Source organism: Jaculus jaculus, chromosome 17 (genome assembly GCF_020740685.1).
Source record: "Jaculus jaculus isolate mJacJac1 chromosome 17, mJacJac1.mat.Y.cur, whole genome shotgun sequence".
NCBI lineage: Eukaryota > Metazoa > Chordata > Mammalia > Rodentia > Dipodidae > Jaculus > Jaculus jaculus.
The window spans coordinates 27,492,509-27,510,355 of NC_059118.1; the positions used below are offsets into that span (position 1 = coordinate 27,492,509).

General features: G+C 37.8%; 1 protein-coding gene across 1 annotated transcript in view; it reads right to left on the reverse strand.

The window, feature by feature from the left end:
- The window catches only part of Stag1 (stromal antigen 1), a 476,250-nt gene that overhangs the window by 356,678 nt on the left and 101,725 nt on the right, over positions 1-17,847 (reverse strand). The window contains exon 2 of the mRNA XM_004664349.2: positions 844-945. Within this exon, the coding sequence (XP_004664406.1) occupies positions 844-872 (29 nt within the window). The 5' untranslated portion in view covers positions 873-945. The remainder of the gene's footprint in view (positions 1-843; positions 946-17,847) is intronic.

Sequence of the window (17,847 nt, forward strand, 5' to 3'; positions counted from 1 at the left end):
TGATGCAAAAAGTGAAAGAATATTTGTTGTTTTATTACTATGACTAAATCAAAGACTCTAAATTCCAACTCCTGGTTTGCCTTAAAAATATAAAAAAGTTAATAATATACCATGAAAAGTACCAATTATTATCACCTTAGATTCTTCTGAAAATTAGAATGTCTCAATCATTACATTCTCAATTAAGAGGAAATAAAAAATCTTAATGGAAAGGCTGAAGGAGATCAGGAAGTGGGTATATAAAAAAAAGTATGATATATCACAAAGGTTGATAAAACTTTTCTTGTAAATAGCCAGACAGAATATTGTAGATGTTTCAGACAATATAATCACTACTATCACAATGTGTAACACGAAGTGGCCAAAACCAGTATGGTAAGAAAATGAGTATAGTTGTAATCCATTTATTTATTTATGTGTGTGTGTGTCAGATTATATATGTCACATTAGGGTTATAACTGGCTAACCCTCATATAGGACCATGAAAGTTCATTTTATTCAATATGAGAGAACATGCTGCTATTCCATTAGCAAGGGCCATGGATGGTTAGAATTTCAAACATATTTTCCCAGTATCATAGAACCTATTTGATGTGTTGCATCCAAAAGCATGTTAATAAAGAACCACATTGCAGTCATTTTTCCTTAAAAGAAAGAAAATTAATGTTGTTTTTGTTTTTGTTTTTTGAGGTAGGGTCTCATTATAGCCCAAGCTGACCTTGAATTTACTATGTAGTCTTAGGCTGGCCTCAAACTCACAGCAACCCTCCTACCTCTGCCTCCAAAGTACTGGGATAAAAGACATGTGCCACCATATCTAAGAAAGAAAATTACAATACTTACTGCAACACCGGTAGCTCTGAAGTAATCATTGCTGGAGAAGTTCTTCTACGGTGTAGCAGTTCTGTACAGCTAAACACCTTCTGAACAACTTCAAAGGCTATCCTGGTAATTTAAGAAAATGAAAATTATTTTAAAGTAGAGCAAAATACTTCAATTAGTACCACCAGTGATTGCACTTCTTGGTATTTACCAAAACAGGCTGAAAACATATGATCACACATATATTCCACAAAGGAATTTTACTATAACTTTGTTCATAATATCCCATTATTGTAAGCATCCAAATATTTTCATAGAGGAATAAACACTGTAGCACATCCAAAGCGTATTTGGTATAAAAAACAAGGGAGCTATATGAAACCATGTAATGACATGCAGAAACTTAACATACACAGTACTAAGTAAAAGCAACTTGTCTGAAAAAGTGTACATTGTATAACTCAATATAACATTACAGAAAAGATAAGACTGCTAAAGTGAGATAGAAGATATGAGCAGGCAAAATAGGAAGGATTTTTGGATAAATAAATATCAAAACCCCACAGATGTATAATGTTAATGTGATAAAGAATTAACTTCAGATGACAAAGGCATGTCAGTATAGGTTCAATAATTGTAAGAAATGTATCACTTTGGTGTGACATTATACAACAGGAAATGTACATGAGAAGGATAAAGGTACTACTCCATATTTTCTCTTCAAATTTCCTGTAAACCAAAAATTGTCCTGAAAAGTGAAGTTAATTTGTTAAAAGTGTCAGAGGAAATAGAACAGAGTAGTTGTAAGAGGTCATGTTATAAAATCAAATGGAATAACAGCTTTAACAGTCAAGACAGAAGAAATAGTTTTACCACATAGCAAAGAACTTTTAAAGACTAATGATTATAAAACAGGTATATGATCAGGAAATTCATAAGCAGAATAAATATTTCACAGTATAAAATTAAAAAAAAACATCAAACAAGAAACAGCAACAAGGAAATTAAAATTTTCCTTAAAAAAAGTTAAATTAAAAATTAAAATTACAAGGGAAAAATAATGGGATAAAAAGGGAAGAATTGTAACAAACTTCTTGATAAAAACTATGGAAGTTTGAAGGCAATTGAGGAACATCTTTAAAATGAAAACAAAAAATAAACCCCCAGCTTTCGTAAAACGAAAGGTAGTAACAACAATAATAAATAACAACAACTTGAAAAATGGCAGAGTAGGGGAAACAAGATCGACTCCTCCAACATAGCAACAGGTTGGGAAAAAAACTGACAAAATAACTTTTAAAGAATCTTCAGTCTATTAACTTACAATACAGAGTACCTAACAATGAAAAATTCTGCTAAAATTAGTAAGAAAACACAAAAGCACTTCAGGTCTTTCAACTCTGACCAGAATTGCAGTCAGCTTTACATTGCTGGCAGAAATCACCTGATCAAGAGCAGCTTTTGGGGAAAAGGGGTTTATTAGACTCGAGGTGACACTCCACGATGGCAGAGAAAATGAGAATGATGGCATGATCAGGGGGTGGACATCACTTCTTGGCCAATATCAGGTGAACAATCACAATAGGAGAGTGTGCCAAACACTGGAAAGGCAACACTGGCTATAATACTTATAAGCCCATCCCCAACAATACACTGCCTCCAGGGGTCATTAATTCCCAAATCCCCATCAGCTGGAAAACATAGCACTCAGAATACCTAGGTTTATGGGGGACACCTGAATCAAATCATTACACCATGTGTGAAGGGGGGATTGCCAAAAGACAACCATAGATGTCCATTTCTCAGGGAACATGCATTCCCTATGCCTCTTGTTCTTTTCTTTTCCTTTTTATATTCATGACACTTTCAAATACAATTTGTTTTTGTTGATTCCCATCCCTCCTCCTACCAACCTCCACCATGCCCCTTTTCCTGAGACAAGGTCTGTCATTTGCCTGGAGCTTATCAAGTACACTAGATCCCTGGCAAGTGAGCTCCAGGGATTTGTCTGTCTCCACTTTTCCAGAGCATACACCACCTTTTCTAATTTATTGTGTGTGTATTTTTGTTTTGTTTTGTTTTATGGATTCTGGGGATCAAGCTCATGTTCTCATATTTATATGACAATCACTTTATCAACTGGGCTATCTTCTCAGCTTCATGGTTTAATTCCTTATGTAAAATAAATAAACTGACCCACTTAATTAATATTTTAATCCATTTAGTTTAGTAAGTGGGATTATATAAAAAGCTTTTAAAATTTTTAAAAGAATTTCCTTTATCTATTATCAGTAAAAGTTTGATTTGTATATCTATTTCATGTACCTATAAAATTACTTGAGCAAAAGGAGTCACAAGTGGTAAAAGGTAAAGCCCTGTCTATGAGATGAGTAGTAGACAATCTAAGAAGCTTGGAACTAAAGACTAAATAGGAAAATTCAAAAGCTACCATTTACATGTTCATGCAAAGGGCTGGATGAAAGCGCAGAGAAGGTCTAAAAGAATCAGAGCTAGCATCTCTAGATGACTGTTGGAAAGTGAAAACAAGCAGAGGTTGAATATTAAGGGAGAACTACATACAAGTAGTTCAGTTATTGAGAGAATACTCTGGCTAAAAGCTCAAGTGGAAAGACCAAGAAAATGGTGGTGCACACTAGCACTCAGGAGGCTGAGGTTGGAGGATTACCTTGAGTTCAAGGCCAGCCTGAGATTACATAGTGAATTCCAGGTCAGCTTGGACTAGAGTGAGATCTTACCATAAAGGGCACAGTTTATTTTCAATCACATGCACTAAGTACTAGTCTTATTTTTTAATCATAAGAATTCATAATAGAGGTGAAAAATATTAATTTAAGCCTCCTTTACAATTCTTCAATTTTACCTGAGCTGTTTTAAAAAGTCCTTTAATAGCATAAACACAGAAATACACATTCACACAAGGTGGTGGGAACAGGGGAGAGTGGGAAGAGAACAAACTAAACAAAACTAAATCCAACATGAATAAGTACCTCAAATCCCTTTGTCCTGGACAGCAAACTAAAAGACATGACCCTCAACAGGAGTGAAGGGGGATTGTGTGGGCAGAAGGGCCACTGAAAAGGCAGGAGGAAGCCTAGTATTAAAACCACAGGCTCTGTCCTACACTTCCCAATGCTAGAAATGGGTTACATCCCACGGCAAACTGTTGGTTGAGAGAGCTATGAGGTCCCCAAAAGAAGGCAGCCTTCTGTCAAAGCACTTAACACCCACTAGAGGTTAGACCTTATTGCTGAAAACACCACAAGCTGCGGACATTAGATACTGATAGATCGCAATGGTATTTAGAACAATGACTAGACCTCATAGAGCTAGAAAAGTGCTATATGAGCTGCTGGAGGAAAGTGGCTACCAATGTTGTTATGAACAAGCAAGGGATCCTGATACAAAATCAATCAGTTAGACAAGATGTACATACCTGTCCAAAAGTGGCACTCAGCCTATATGGGTAATCGATGACTCTCTAATTGAATAAGAGGCCCACTCAATGGGAAGGAACTCATAGATGGTAGTAGGGACCAAGACAGAATCCTATGAGGATGGTAGTCACAGAGCTCTATCACGAGGTAGAGGATCATGTGGACCAGTGGGAGAACTAGAGCCACCATCCACAGCCTCCCCACCCCCACCCCCATCACCAGTGCAAATGCCAGCAAGAAGCAGTGACCTGTGGAAGGAAGATCACAGCATCCAGCACCAGTGACCAGAGCAGCAATCCAGCGATCCAGATAGCATAAATGAACTCACAGTGCACCAAAGAGAGACCCAAGCAGGAGCACAGAGAAACTGAGACCAAAATCATCCCAAAAGGTAAATGGGATTACACCAGGTCAGAACCTGCCAAATAAGCCTAGTATATATATATAGGCTTGCACTGGAAGTGCTAATTGCAACTTTCAAATCAGGATACATTATATGTTAAATCTAATGGATGGTCAGATTTGCCAGTCTTAAATAAGCTATATTTGGGGCTTGTTATTTGTTGCTTCCTGATTTATATTAGCTTTGCTTCCTCCTCTGTCATTCTTTACAGAAGGGTCTCACTTGGTCACAAGCTGATTGGGAACCCTCAACAGACCAGAAATCTTAACCTCCTAGTTGATAGGATTAAGGGTATGGGGCAACACAAACGCTAAGGTACTATGTGACTTTGTTAGAGGATCTGGTTGTCTGTCATAATACCTGCTCTTGTATAAATACTCTGTGCTGTTTTTCATTGAATGTGTATTGTTTAGTTAAATTTTAGAATATGGCTGTATTCTATTCCACTCAGCCTACTTGAACACTCTCATAGCAGGCAAACACAACATAAATGGTCACTTTTATAGATACTCTTGAGAATCTTAAGAGCCACACCTAGCACCTTAAGCTCCTACCCTGAAGATATATAACACCAGATTGATTGATACATCTAATAAAACTGCCTCTAACTAGAAAAGCCAAGCATTGAATTAATCCAACGTGCAAAAATACGCACAATATAACACAAGAAACACCAAAAATCAAGACAATATAAATACACCAAAAAGTATTAATACATCAGAAATGACCTCCAGTGAGAATGAATTAGAGGACATGCCTGAGGAAGATTTCAAAAGAATGATTATAAATATGCTCAAAGAAGTCAAAGAGGAAATCAAAGGAATGAAAGAGGAAATGAAAGAAATCAAAAAAGGCACAGGAAACCAATTTAATGAAATAAAAATGTCAACAAAAGACACAAATAAGGAAATAGAAATATAAAAACAACCAGTTAGAATTACTAACAATGAAGAACACAGTCAATGAAATAAAAAACTCTTTACAAAATCTCATCAGTAGAATGGATGAAGGAGACGACAGAATATCTAAACTAGAAGACCAGATGGCAGATCTAATACAATCCAACAAAGAGAAAGACAAACTATTAGGAAAGGATGAATGGGAATTTCAAGATATTCATGACATTGTGAAAGGATCAAACATAAGAATTCATAGTAGAATTCACAGTAGAAGAATTTCACCAAAAAGGCATAATAGGCATTTTCAACAAAATCATAGAAGAAAACGTTCCCCCAAATTGTGAAAGAGATGCCAATGCAGATACAGGAAGCCAATAGACCACCAACCAGACAAAACCTGGAAAAAAACTCTCCTCGCCATACTAAAATTAAACTACCAAACATACAAACCAAAGAAAAAATATTGAAAGCAGTTAGAGAGAAAAATCAAGTTATCTACAAAGGCAAGCCCATCAGGATCACAACAGATAACACAAACTTTAAAAGCCAGAAGGGCTTGGAGCAATGTATTCCAAGTTCTGAAAGACAGCAACTGCCAACCAAAGTTTATCCTGCAAAGCTAACCATTCAAATAGACAGAGAAATAAGGACATTCCATGAAAAATGCAGGCTAAAGGAATATTTGAAGACAAAACCAGCTCTACAGAAAATACTTGAAAGAATACTCCAGGCTGAAGAGAAGAAAAGCACATATATAAGGAACCTGGAAAAAACAAACCATACTAAAATACTAGTTAATACAAGAGAGCAAAGGTAAAACCAGAAGAACTACAAAAAATGGCAAAAATAAATACACACCTTTCAATAATAATTCTTTTTTTTTAATTTTTTTATTATTATTATTTATTTGAGAGCGACAGACACAGAGAGAAAGACAGATAGAGGGGGAGAGAGAGAATGGGCGCGCCAGGGCCTCCAGCCTCTGCAAACGAACTCCTGACGCATGCGCTCCCTTGTGCATCTGGCTAACATGGGACCTGGGGAACAGAGCCTCGAACCGGGGTCCTTAGGCTTCACAGGCAAGCGCTTAACTGCTAAGCCATCTCTCCAGCCCAATAATAATTCTTAATATCAACGCCTCAATGCCCTAACCAAAAGACACAGATTTGCAGGCTGGGTTAAAAAGCAGGATTCTTCAATTTGTTGCCTCCAAGAAACTCACCTTTCTATAAAGCATGGACACAATCTTAGGGTAAAAGGTTAGAAAACAGTTTCAAACAAATAGGCCTAGAAAACAAGCAGGGGTTGCTATCCTAATATCTGACAAGGTACATTTCAGTCCAACGTTAGTTAAGAAAGATAAGGAAGGTCACTATATATTGATTAAAGACACCCTCCAACAGGAGGACATTACAATCCTACACATATAAGCATCTAACATGGGGGCTCCCAACTTAATCAAACAAACACTATTAGAACTAAGGTCACAGATAACACCAAACACAGTTTGGGTGACTTCAACACCCCACTCTCATCAATTGACAGGTCATCTTGGCAAAAAATAAACAGAGAAACATCTGGATTAAATGAGGTCATACAACAAATGGACTTAGCAGATATATACAAGACATTTCATCCAAATGCTGCAAAATACACATTCTTATCAGCAGCACATGGAACATTCTCTAAATTAGAACATATATTAGGACACAAAGCAAATCTTAACAAATACAGGAAAAATTAAATAAATCCTTGCATTCTATCTGACAACAATGGAATCAAACTACAAATCAATTGCAAGAAAATCTACAGACCATACACAAAATCATGGAAACTAAATAATACACTACTAAATGATGAGTGGGTTAATGAAGAAATTTAGAAGGAAACCAAAAACTTCAAAGAGTCAAATGATAATGAGAATACAACATACCAAAATGCTTAGGACACAATAAAGGCAGGCCTAAGAGGGAAACTTATAGCTTTAAGTGTCTATATTAAGAAATAAGGAAGGTCTCAAGTAAACGACCTAATGCTGCACCTCCAAATGCTGCACCTTAAAGCCTTGGAAAAAGAAGAATAAGGAAAACCAAAAATCAGTAAACGGGAACAAATAACAAAGATTGGGGCAGAAATTAATGAAACAGAAAACAAATTAAAAAAAAAAAAACCACCAAAGAATCAATCAATCTGAGTTGGTTCTTTGAAAGGATAAACAAGATTGATAAACCCTTAGCAAATCTGACCAAAAGAGAGAGAGACATAAATTAATAAAAATAGAGATAAAAAAGAAAGCATAACAAAAGATATCAGAGAAATTCAAAAAAATCAAAGCAACATACTATAAAAACTTATGAAACTTATAAAAACGTATGAAAATCTGAAAGAAATGGATGATTTCCTTGATTTCTATGACTTACCTAAATCAAATTAAGTTGAGATTAATAACTTAAATAGACTTTTAGCAACAAGTATGGAGATCCAAGCACTTATCAAAAATCTCCCAACTAAAAAAAGTCCACACCCAGATGAATTCACTGGTGAATTTTAGCAAACCTTCAGGGAAGAACTAACACCACTGATTCTTAAACTTTTCCAAAACAGAAAAAGAAGACACTTGCCTCCAGAGCCTAACCAAAATCTAAGAGGATATAAATAAATCATATGGAATCCTACTTTTTTGGACAATGGAACACTCAGGAACCATAGACTGCTGCTAAAAAATTTTCAGTGCCAGGGATGGGATACCTTCTAGTGAGTTGTTGGCCAGGGATGTCCCTGACACCCCCAAAACATTACAGGCCATTGCTGAGGCCCTTTGTTTCCCACCAGGAATAGATGTAAGACCCTATTGCTGAACACTCCGCATACTTGGACTGCAAGGCCACAGAGAAATCCTGCTGGAACTGAGATGATAACCTCCTCCATGTAGACCAGCTGAAAGAAAGCCAGAAGAAGCCATTCTCCATGCACTTCAAAGGGAGAAAGAGAAAACACCAGTCTGTCATAGAGGAAACCAACTGCCCTCTAATTGGACTGGAGGCCCGCTCCATGGGAGGGGACACATCCCTGATACTGAAAACGTAAAATAGGGGTAGTCATGAGCCCTAGGGGTATAACATCTGCTGCTGTCTAGCTAAATGTATATACTATCCTTATCAAACTACCCAGTCAGCACTTCTCTTAAGATTCAGACCCTTATATTAATGCTACTCTCAGTTTTGGTAGAGAATCTTCTCTTTTCAGATGGCAGTGACCTTGGGATAACTCAGGAAGGCATCATGGTGCTGGAAAGAAGTGACCAGAGTGCTCAGTAGTGCAGTATCTCTATCACACCTTCCAATTCTATTCTATTCTTCTATTGCGGAAGAGGTGGTGGAAAGAATGTAAGAGCCAAAGGAAGGGTAGGACTCCTTACAAAGTGCTCTCCCCAGACACAAAATGGCCTGGATATCCATGACCTCACAGTACCCAACACTGCCTACACAAGACCATCATAATAGGAGGGAAAGATTGTGATATCAAAAAAAAAAGAGACTGATTGAGATGGGGAGGTGATATGATAGAGAATGGAGTTTCAAAGGAGAAAGTGGGGGGAGGGAGGGGATTATCATGGGATATCCTTTATAATCATGGAAGTTGTTAATTTTAAAAATTTGAAAAGAAAAAGAAATAGAAAAAGAAGGAATCCTACCAAACTCCTTCTACAAAGCCAGCATCACCCTGATACTGAAACCAGGCAAAGATAGAACAAAAAAAGAAAATTACAAACCAATCTCCCTCATGAACATGGATGTAAAAATTCTCAACAAAATATTGGCAAACAGAACACAAGAATATATCAGAAAGATCATTCACCCTGACCAGGTAGGCTTTATCCCAGAAATTCAGGGATGGTTCAACATACTCAAATCTGTAAGTGTAACACATTATATAAATGGACTGAAAGACAAAAATCACATGATCATCTCATTAGATGCAGAGAAAGCATTTGACAAAATCCAACATCTCTTCATGATAAAAGTCCTACAGAGACTGGGAATAGAAGGAACATATCTCAACATAATAAAGGCTATTTATGACAAGCATACAGCCCAAATATTACTACAAGGGGAAAAATTGGAAGCTTTTCCACTAAAATCAGGAATAAGACAAGGATGTCCACTGTCCCTCCTTTTATTTAATATAGTACTGGAAGTCTTAGCCATAGCAATAAGGTAAGAGACGCACATAAAAGGGATATAAATTGGAAAAGAAGAGATCAAGCTATCATTATTTGCAGATGACATGATTTTATACATAAAGGACCTCAAAGACACTAACAGCAAACCGTTAGAGCTGATAAACACCTACAACCATGTGGCAGGATACAAAATAAACAGAAATCAGTAGCCTTCCTATCTGCTAACAACAAATACACATAGGTTGAAATCAGAGCAGTCCCATTCACAAATGCACCAAAAAAATCAGTAAATAAATAATAAATAAATAAATAAATAAAGTACCTTGGAATAAACTTAACCAAGGACATGAAGGATCTCTACAATGAAAACTTTAAAACACTCAAGCAAGAAGTTGCAGAAGACACTAAGAAATGGAAAGACATCCCTCATTCTTGGATAGGAAGAATCAATATTGTGAAAACGGCAATGTTACCAAAAGCAATCTACACATTTAATGGAACCCCCATCAAAAGTCCAATAGCATTATTCACAGAAATAGAAAAAACAATCCAAACATTCATTTGGAAGCACAGAAAACCTTCAATATCTGAAAAAATACCAAGCAACAAAAATAAGGCTGGTGGTATCACCATACCTGATTTTAACCTATACTACAGAGCCATAGTAGCAAAAACAGTGCGGTACTGGCACAAAAGAAGACATATATAGATGAATGGAACAGAAGAGAGGATTCAGATGTAATTCCAGGTTGCTATAGCCACCTGATATTTGATAAAAATGCCAAAAATACTCATTGGAGAAAAGACAGCCTCTTCAGCAAATGGTGCTGGGAAAGTAGATATGTATCTGTAGAAGGATGTCATCTCTCTCTCTCCATGCACAAGAATTAAGTCCAAATATATCAAAGATGTTAATATCAGACCTGAAACTCTGAAAGTCCTAGAGGAAAAAGCATGGTAAACCCTTCAACATATTGGTTTTGGCAAAGACATTCTGAATATAACTCCAATTTCTCAGGCAATAAAACCACAGATTAACTGCTGGGATCTCATGAAATTTCAAACATTTTTATGGCAAAGGGCAATGTGAATAAAGCAAAGAGTCAACCTAAAAAAATGGGAAATCTTTGCCAGCTACACATCTGACAGAACATTAAATAATTAATAAGAAATCAAACAACCCAATTAAAAAATGGGCTATGGAACTAAATAGAGAGTTCTCAAAAGAAGAAATATGGATGGCACATAAGCGTCTTAAAAATTGTTCTACATCCCTAGTCATCGGGGAAATGTAGATTAAAACTACTCTGAGATTCCATTTCACAGCTGTCAGATTGGCTACCATCATGAAAACAAATGATCATCAATGCTGGCAAGGATGTGGAAAAAGAGGAACTCTTCTACACTGTTGGTGGGAATGCAATCTGGTCCAGCCATTGTGGAAATCAATGTGGAGGTTCCTAAGACAACTAAAAATAGATCTACTATATGACCCAGCTATAGCACTCCTAGGCTTATATCCTAAGGACTCATCTCACTACCTTAGAGATACTTGCTCAACCATGTTTAATGCCAGTCAATTCATAATTGCTGGGAAATGGAACCAGCCTAGATGTCCCTCAACTTACAAGTGCATAATGAAGATATGGCACATTTATGCTGAGTTCTTCTCAGCAGTAAAGAAAAATGAAGTTATGAAATTTGCAGGAAAAATGGATGGACCTGGAAAGGATTATACTAAGTGAGGTAACCCCAGGCCCAGAAAGCCAAGAGTCGCATGTTCTCCCTCATATGTAGATCCTAGCTACAGATGATTGGACTTCTGTGTGAGTAGGAAGAAAACTCAGTAGCGAACACCAGTAACCTAGAATAGAGATATAAAGGGAAGAGAAAGGGAGGGGGGTACTTAATAGGATGGTATTGTATATATGTAAGTAGAAGAACAGATTAAAGGGAGTGTAAAAGGCCAAGTGAGGTCAGGGTAAGAGACTGAGTAAAGGAAAGGTGAAGGGAGGGCTTATCAAAATCTAAGAGGATATAAATAAATTATATGGAAGCCTATGTTTTTGGACAATGGAACACTCAAGAGCCATAGATTGTTGCTAGAAAATTTTCAGTGCCAGGGATGGGATACCTTCCACTGAGTTGTTGGCCAGGGAGGTCCCTGACACCCCCAAAACATTACAGGCCATTGCCAAGGCCCTTAGTTTCCCACCAGGAATAAATGCTAAGACCCTACTGCTGAACACTCCACATACTTGGACTGCAAGGTCACTGAGAAATCCTGCTGGAGCTGAGCTGAAAACCTCCTTCATGTAGAGCAGCTGACAGAAAGCCAGAAGAAGCCATTCTGCATGCAGTTCAATGGGAAAGAGAGAAATCACCAGTGAAGATACTCAACAGTGGACACTGCAAGCCTTATATTTTATCAGCCAGGCCAAATGAGCCAACGGGTACAATAGTGGCATGTTTGTCATGGTGGAAACCAACTGCCCTATAACTGGACTGGTGGCCCACTCCATGGGAGGGAATACATCCCTGATACTAAAAACATACATCAGGGGTACTCATGAGCCCTAGGGGTGTAACATCTGCTGCTATCTTGCTAAATGTATATACTATGCTAATCAAACTGCCCAGTAAGCACTTCTCTTAATGTTCATACCCATATATTAATGCTACTCTCACCTTTGGTAGAGAACATTCTTTTCTGATGACAGTGACCTTGGGCTGATTCAGAAGGTATCATGGTGCTAGGAAGAAGTGACAGGAGCGCTCAGCACTGCAATATCTCTGTCACACCTTCCAAGGCTCAGGATCCATTGTGGAAATGGTGGTAGAAAGAATGTAAGAGCCAAAGGACGAGTAGGACTCCTTATAAAGTGTTCCTCTAGACACAAAATGGCCTCACAGTGCCTGACACTACCTACACAAGATCATCATAATAGGAGGAAAGGATCATGACATCAAAATAAAAGAGAGACTGATTGAGATGGGGAGAATGGAGTTTCAAAGGGAAAAGTGGGGGAAGAGAGGGCATTACATGGGATATTGTTTACAATCATAGAAGTTTTAAATAAAAAAAAGCATTAAAAAATACACAACTTTGTTTAGCAAACCTGTGGCTACAATAATAATGATACTAATTATGAAACTGCTTTTAAGCAGCTTCTGTAAGTGACACTACATATCAACAAAAATTATTATTTTTACTAGAACTACAATTCTGTTGCCTGTTTTTATAAAATTAATGGTAATAAGATTTTGTTAACACAGGATACCAATACATACACTTAAATTCTCTGAAACATTAAACTACATATTAAACAACAAAACACAATTATAATGTCTTATTTAGTTAGAGAAAGAAAGCCGGGCATGGTGATGTACACCTTGAATCCCAACACTCGGGTGGCAGAAGTAGGTGGATCCCTTTTAGTTCATGGCCACCCTGAAACTACATAGTGAATTCCAGGTCAGCATTGGCTAGAGAAAGACCCTGCCTTGAAAGACCAAGAAACCAAAACCAAAATCAAAATCAAAAACAAGCCTTCCTTTCACTTGGCTGCTGGAGCTACTTGCTCCCTTCAATGTGGATTGAAGACCAGCGTGGATTGAAACCCAGTGGATCATCAGGAAGCCTCCAGACACTCCAGTGCTGAGGCATCTGGCCACATGGACTGAGCAGCTACTGGGTTCCTCGATTCTCAGGCCTGCAACTGCTCTTTGGACTACCGTAAACTAATCCAACAAATTCCCCTTTTAATATTATAAAAAGAACAAACAAAAAACAAAAACGAGGGAAGAGGCAGAAACCAGGCATGCTAGTGACTGCTGACATTGCTAACAAATTTCAGACACAAGTGCCACTTTGTGCATCTAGCTTCATGTGGGTACTGGGGAATTGAACCTGGGCTGCCAGGCTTTATAAGCAAGCACTTTAAACTGCTGAGGACTCTCTCAAGCCCTGAAAATTCTAAACTGTTAATAAAAGTTAATCTGTGAATGAAACCAATTTTGTAGCTTTTAGAAAATAAAAAGAATGGCAAAGCAGAGTTAGATCTTACAAGTTACACAGCAATTTGCACTAAAAGACAGACTAAATAAGGAGGCATCATTAAGGTACAAGAAAAGAAGGAGGGCTAGAGATGGCGTAGCGGTTAAGCGCTTGCCTGTGATGCCTAAGGACCCCGGTTCGAGGCTCAGTTCCCCAGGTCCCACGTTAGCCAGATGCACAAGGGGGCGCACACGTCTGGAGTTCGTTTGCAGAGGCTGGAAGCCCTGGCGCGCCCATTCTCTCTCTCTCCCTCTATCTGTCTTTTTCTCTGTGTCTGTCGCTCTCAAATAAATAAATAAAATAAAAATTTAAAAAAAGAAAAGAAGGAAATGACCTAGCAGTTAAGGCATTTGCCTACAAAGCCTATGGACACTGGTTCAATTCCCCAGAACCCATGTAAGCCAGATGTACAAGAGGCACATGCATCTGGAGTTTGTTTGCAGGGACTAGAGGCCCTGGCATGCCCATTCTCTTTTTCTACCTTTTCTTGTCTCTCAAATAAATAAATAAATAAAATATTTTTAAAAGAACCACCTTAATATTAAGTAGACAAAGCTAGAGTAGCAATAAGGTTCACTGGTATCATCGGGTTAAACCATTATCCTCTTCTAATAAAGTTGTGTAAAAGCTATTTTTAAATATTACAGTATCAGAAAGCTTACAGTGAAAAAAATATATAAGCAGAGTGATCTAAGAGTGTGGGCACTACAATCAGACAGAGCTCTTATACTAGGTTTGCTACTTTCTAGGCCTGCAATGCAATATGAAACTATCTGTCCAACAGAAAATATGGAGGCTGTGAAAATAGCTTAGCCAGTAAAGCACATACCTTAGGAAGCTTCAGGACCCACAGAAAAAGGCCAAGTGTGGTGGCATGCAATTATAATAGCAGTGGGAGGCAGAGAAAAGTGTATCCCTAAGGCTTGGATCCAGCCGATCTAGCCTATATGACCACCTTCAGGCCACTGAGCAAGGCTGTCTTGCAAAGGTGGACAACATCTAAGGAAATAAGGTTGTCTTCTGGTACATGCATGAGAACATGCACGTACATGGCAATGATACTGCGTATGGTTGTAGAAAGTAACTGGAAGTCTTTAAAGAATAATATTTCAAAGCCAGGCATGGTGGTGCACGCCTTTACTCCCAGCACTCGGGAGGCAGAGGTAGAAGGATCACCGTGAGTTCAAGGTCACCCTGAGACTACATAGTGAATTCCAGGTAAGCCTGTGCTAGAGTGAGACCCTACCTCAAAAAACCAAAAAAAAAAAAAAAAAGATTAGTATTTCACAGCTACAGGAAGGAGAAGATAAAGGCATAAAACAATGTAAACTACCTATGAGCAATAATTTTTCTTCTTTTGGTTCACTGCAATAATCATTATAATAGAAATAAACATCTGTTGAATTAAAAATAGAATTGTTGGGCTGGAGAGATGGCTTACTGGTTAAGCGCTTGCCTGTGAAGCCTAAGGACCCCGGTAAGCCAGATGTACAAGGGGGCACATGAATCTGGAGTTCATATGCAGTGGCTTGAAGGCCTGGCACGCCCATTCTCTCTCTTTCATCTACCTCTTTCTCTCTCTGTCACTTTCAGATAGATAGATAGATAGATAGATAGATAGATAGATAGATAGATAGATAGATGATAGAAAGAAAGAAAGAAAGAAAGAAAGAAAGAAAGAAAGAAAGAAAGAGAGAGAGAAATTTTAAAAAAAAAGCATCAAAACCACAATGAGTTTCCATAAGCAGATGGGTGTATATACAATACACTACAGTTAACAGTGATGCAAAGTATATTTCAAAACAGAAGAGAAGATTATGAATACACTTTTAACAAACAAATGATGAATGGAGGCTGGAGAAATGGCTCAGTGGATAACGAGTTTGTAATGGCTCAGTGAATAACGAGTTTGTACTAGGACTGGAGTTGGATCCTCAGCACCCATGTGACTACCAGGTAAGTATAGCGGTCACCTGTAACCTCAGTTTATACGTAAGTTTATAGATAAGGGATCACTGAGGAAAGCTGATTACCAGGTAGGCTGAATCAGCAAAATCTGGGCTCAACTACCTGCCTCAGGAAATAAGGAGAGCTCTTGCTCTATTGAGGAAGACACCTGTCATCAAACCTAGCCTCCTCATGTACACATATGTGCACCCACATTCATACACACATACATGCAACAAAAATGATAAATGTGTAAGGTGATGGCTAAGCTAATTATCCTGTTTTCATAACTTTATACACATTTGTAAAAAAACCAAACAGCAGAATGCTCACATGAGTATGAAAGTATACAATGAAAAAAAACAAAAGACAGTTGCATTCCCAGGAACTATGATTTCCTGAAGCAACAACTCTCAATCTGAAGTAGGAGTTTACACCGGGTTTAAAGGCAGAAACAGAAATTATACATCAAAATAGAGAAAGAAAAAAATTTGGAAAATACTTCTGAAGTGACATTATAGACACACATTGGATGAATGTCCCTGTACTGAACCAAAATAAAAAATATGACATACCTAAAAAGTTTTGAAGTCTTGCTTTATTTACCCAATGTATCCCAAAGCTTTACACACTAATTTCTGAAAAAAACATTTCCATATTAGCTATTTTTAAAAATGTTGCCTTATACATCATCTTAACTACCAACATTTATAAATGCTCTAAAAGGTTATATTCTTCTTTTAAAAAATATTTATTTGAGGGCTGGAGATATGGCTTAGCGGTTAAGGTATTTGTCTGCAAAGCCAAAGAATCCAGGTTTGATTCTCCAGGACCCACGCAAAATAGATGCATGGGGTGGGGGCATGCATCTGGAGTTTGTTTACAATGGCTGAAAGCCCTGGTGTGCCCATTCTCTTCCTCTCTTTCTCTCTCTGCCTTTTTCCTGTATAACTAAAAAAATATATTTTTAAAAATATTTGACAAAGAGAGGCAGATAGAGAGAGAGAGAATGGGTGCCTCAGGGCCTCTAGCCACTACGAACTCCATACATGTGCATCACCTTATAATTTGGCTTGTGTGGGTACTGGATAATCAAACCTGGGATTCACAGGAAAGTGTCTTAACTGATAAGCCATCTCTCCAGCCCAAGCTTATATTCTTCATCAATAAAAACATGGCCCAAAAACTTTAACATGGGCTGGAGACTTGACTCAATCTAAAATGCTTGTCATGCAAGTATGAATACCCGAGTATGGATCCCCAGAATTCATGTAAAAGCTGGGTGTGGTAGTGTGTACCTATGATATCACTACTGGAGAGGTAGAAACAGTGGCTAGGAATCACTGGCTAGTTCATCTAGACGCATTGGTTAATTTTAGGTTCAGAGAGGATCCCTGCCTCAAAAAAGAACCTGATATTTTCCTACCATCTCTACTCTCACTAGTCCTGCAACATTACTGTGCTAAGTATTTCTCTAATAAAATAGCCTCTCTTTTGTTTCTGCGTATGTACATAGACTGCTTTAGCCCTCACACCTTCTCTGCTACTAGAAAATTTAAAAGCTCTATCCTTTTGAAATCTAAGCTGCATTAAGTCTCATAGCAAGGCTTCATACCACACCTTGTACACATCATTCTGTTACATCTTTTCACATTTATCTTTTGTGTATATGCACTTGCATTTCACTCATCTCATTGTTTTTAAGCATTCCACTGTTTTATAACTAATCCTTTTTTATTTTTTATTTATTTTTTTTTTTTTTCGAGGCAAGGTTTTACTCTAGTCCAGGCTAACCTGGAATTCACTATGTAGTCTCAGGGTAGCCTTGAACTCACTGTGATCCTCCTACCTCTGTCTTCCAAGTGATGGGATTAAAGTCATGTGCCACCACACCCAGCTTAATAAACTTTAAAGACTAGTTTTAGGTTGTTATTTTTTTAAGAGAGAAAGAGAATTGGTGGGCCACTGAAATTGAACTCTAGGCATTTGTGCCACCTAGTGGGCATGTGCTACCTTGCACTTGCCTCACCTTTAGGCATCTGGCTTACATGGAATCTGGAGACTTGAACATGAGTCCTTAG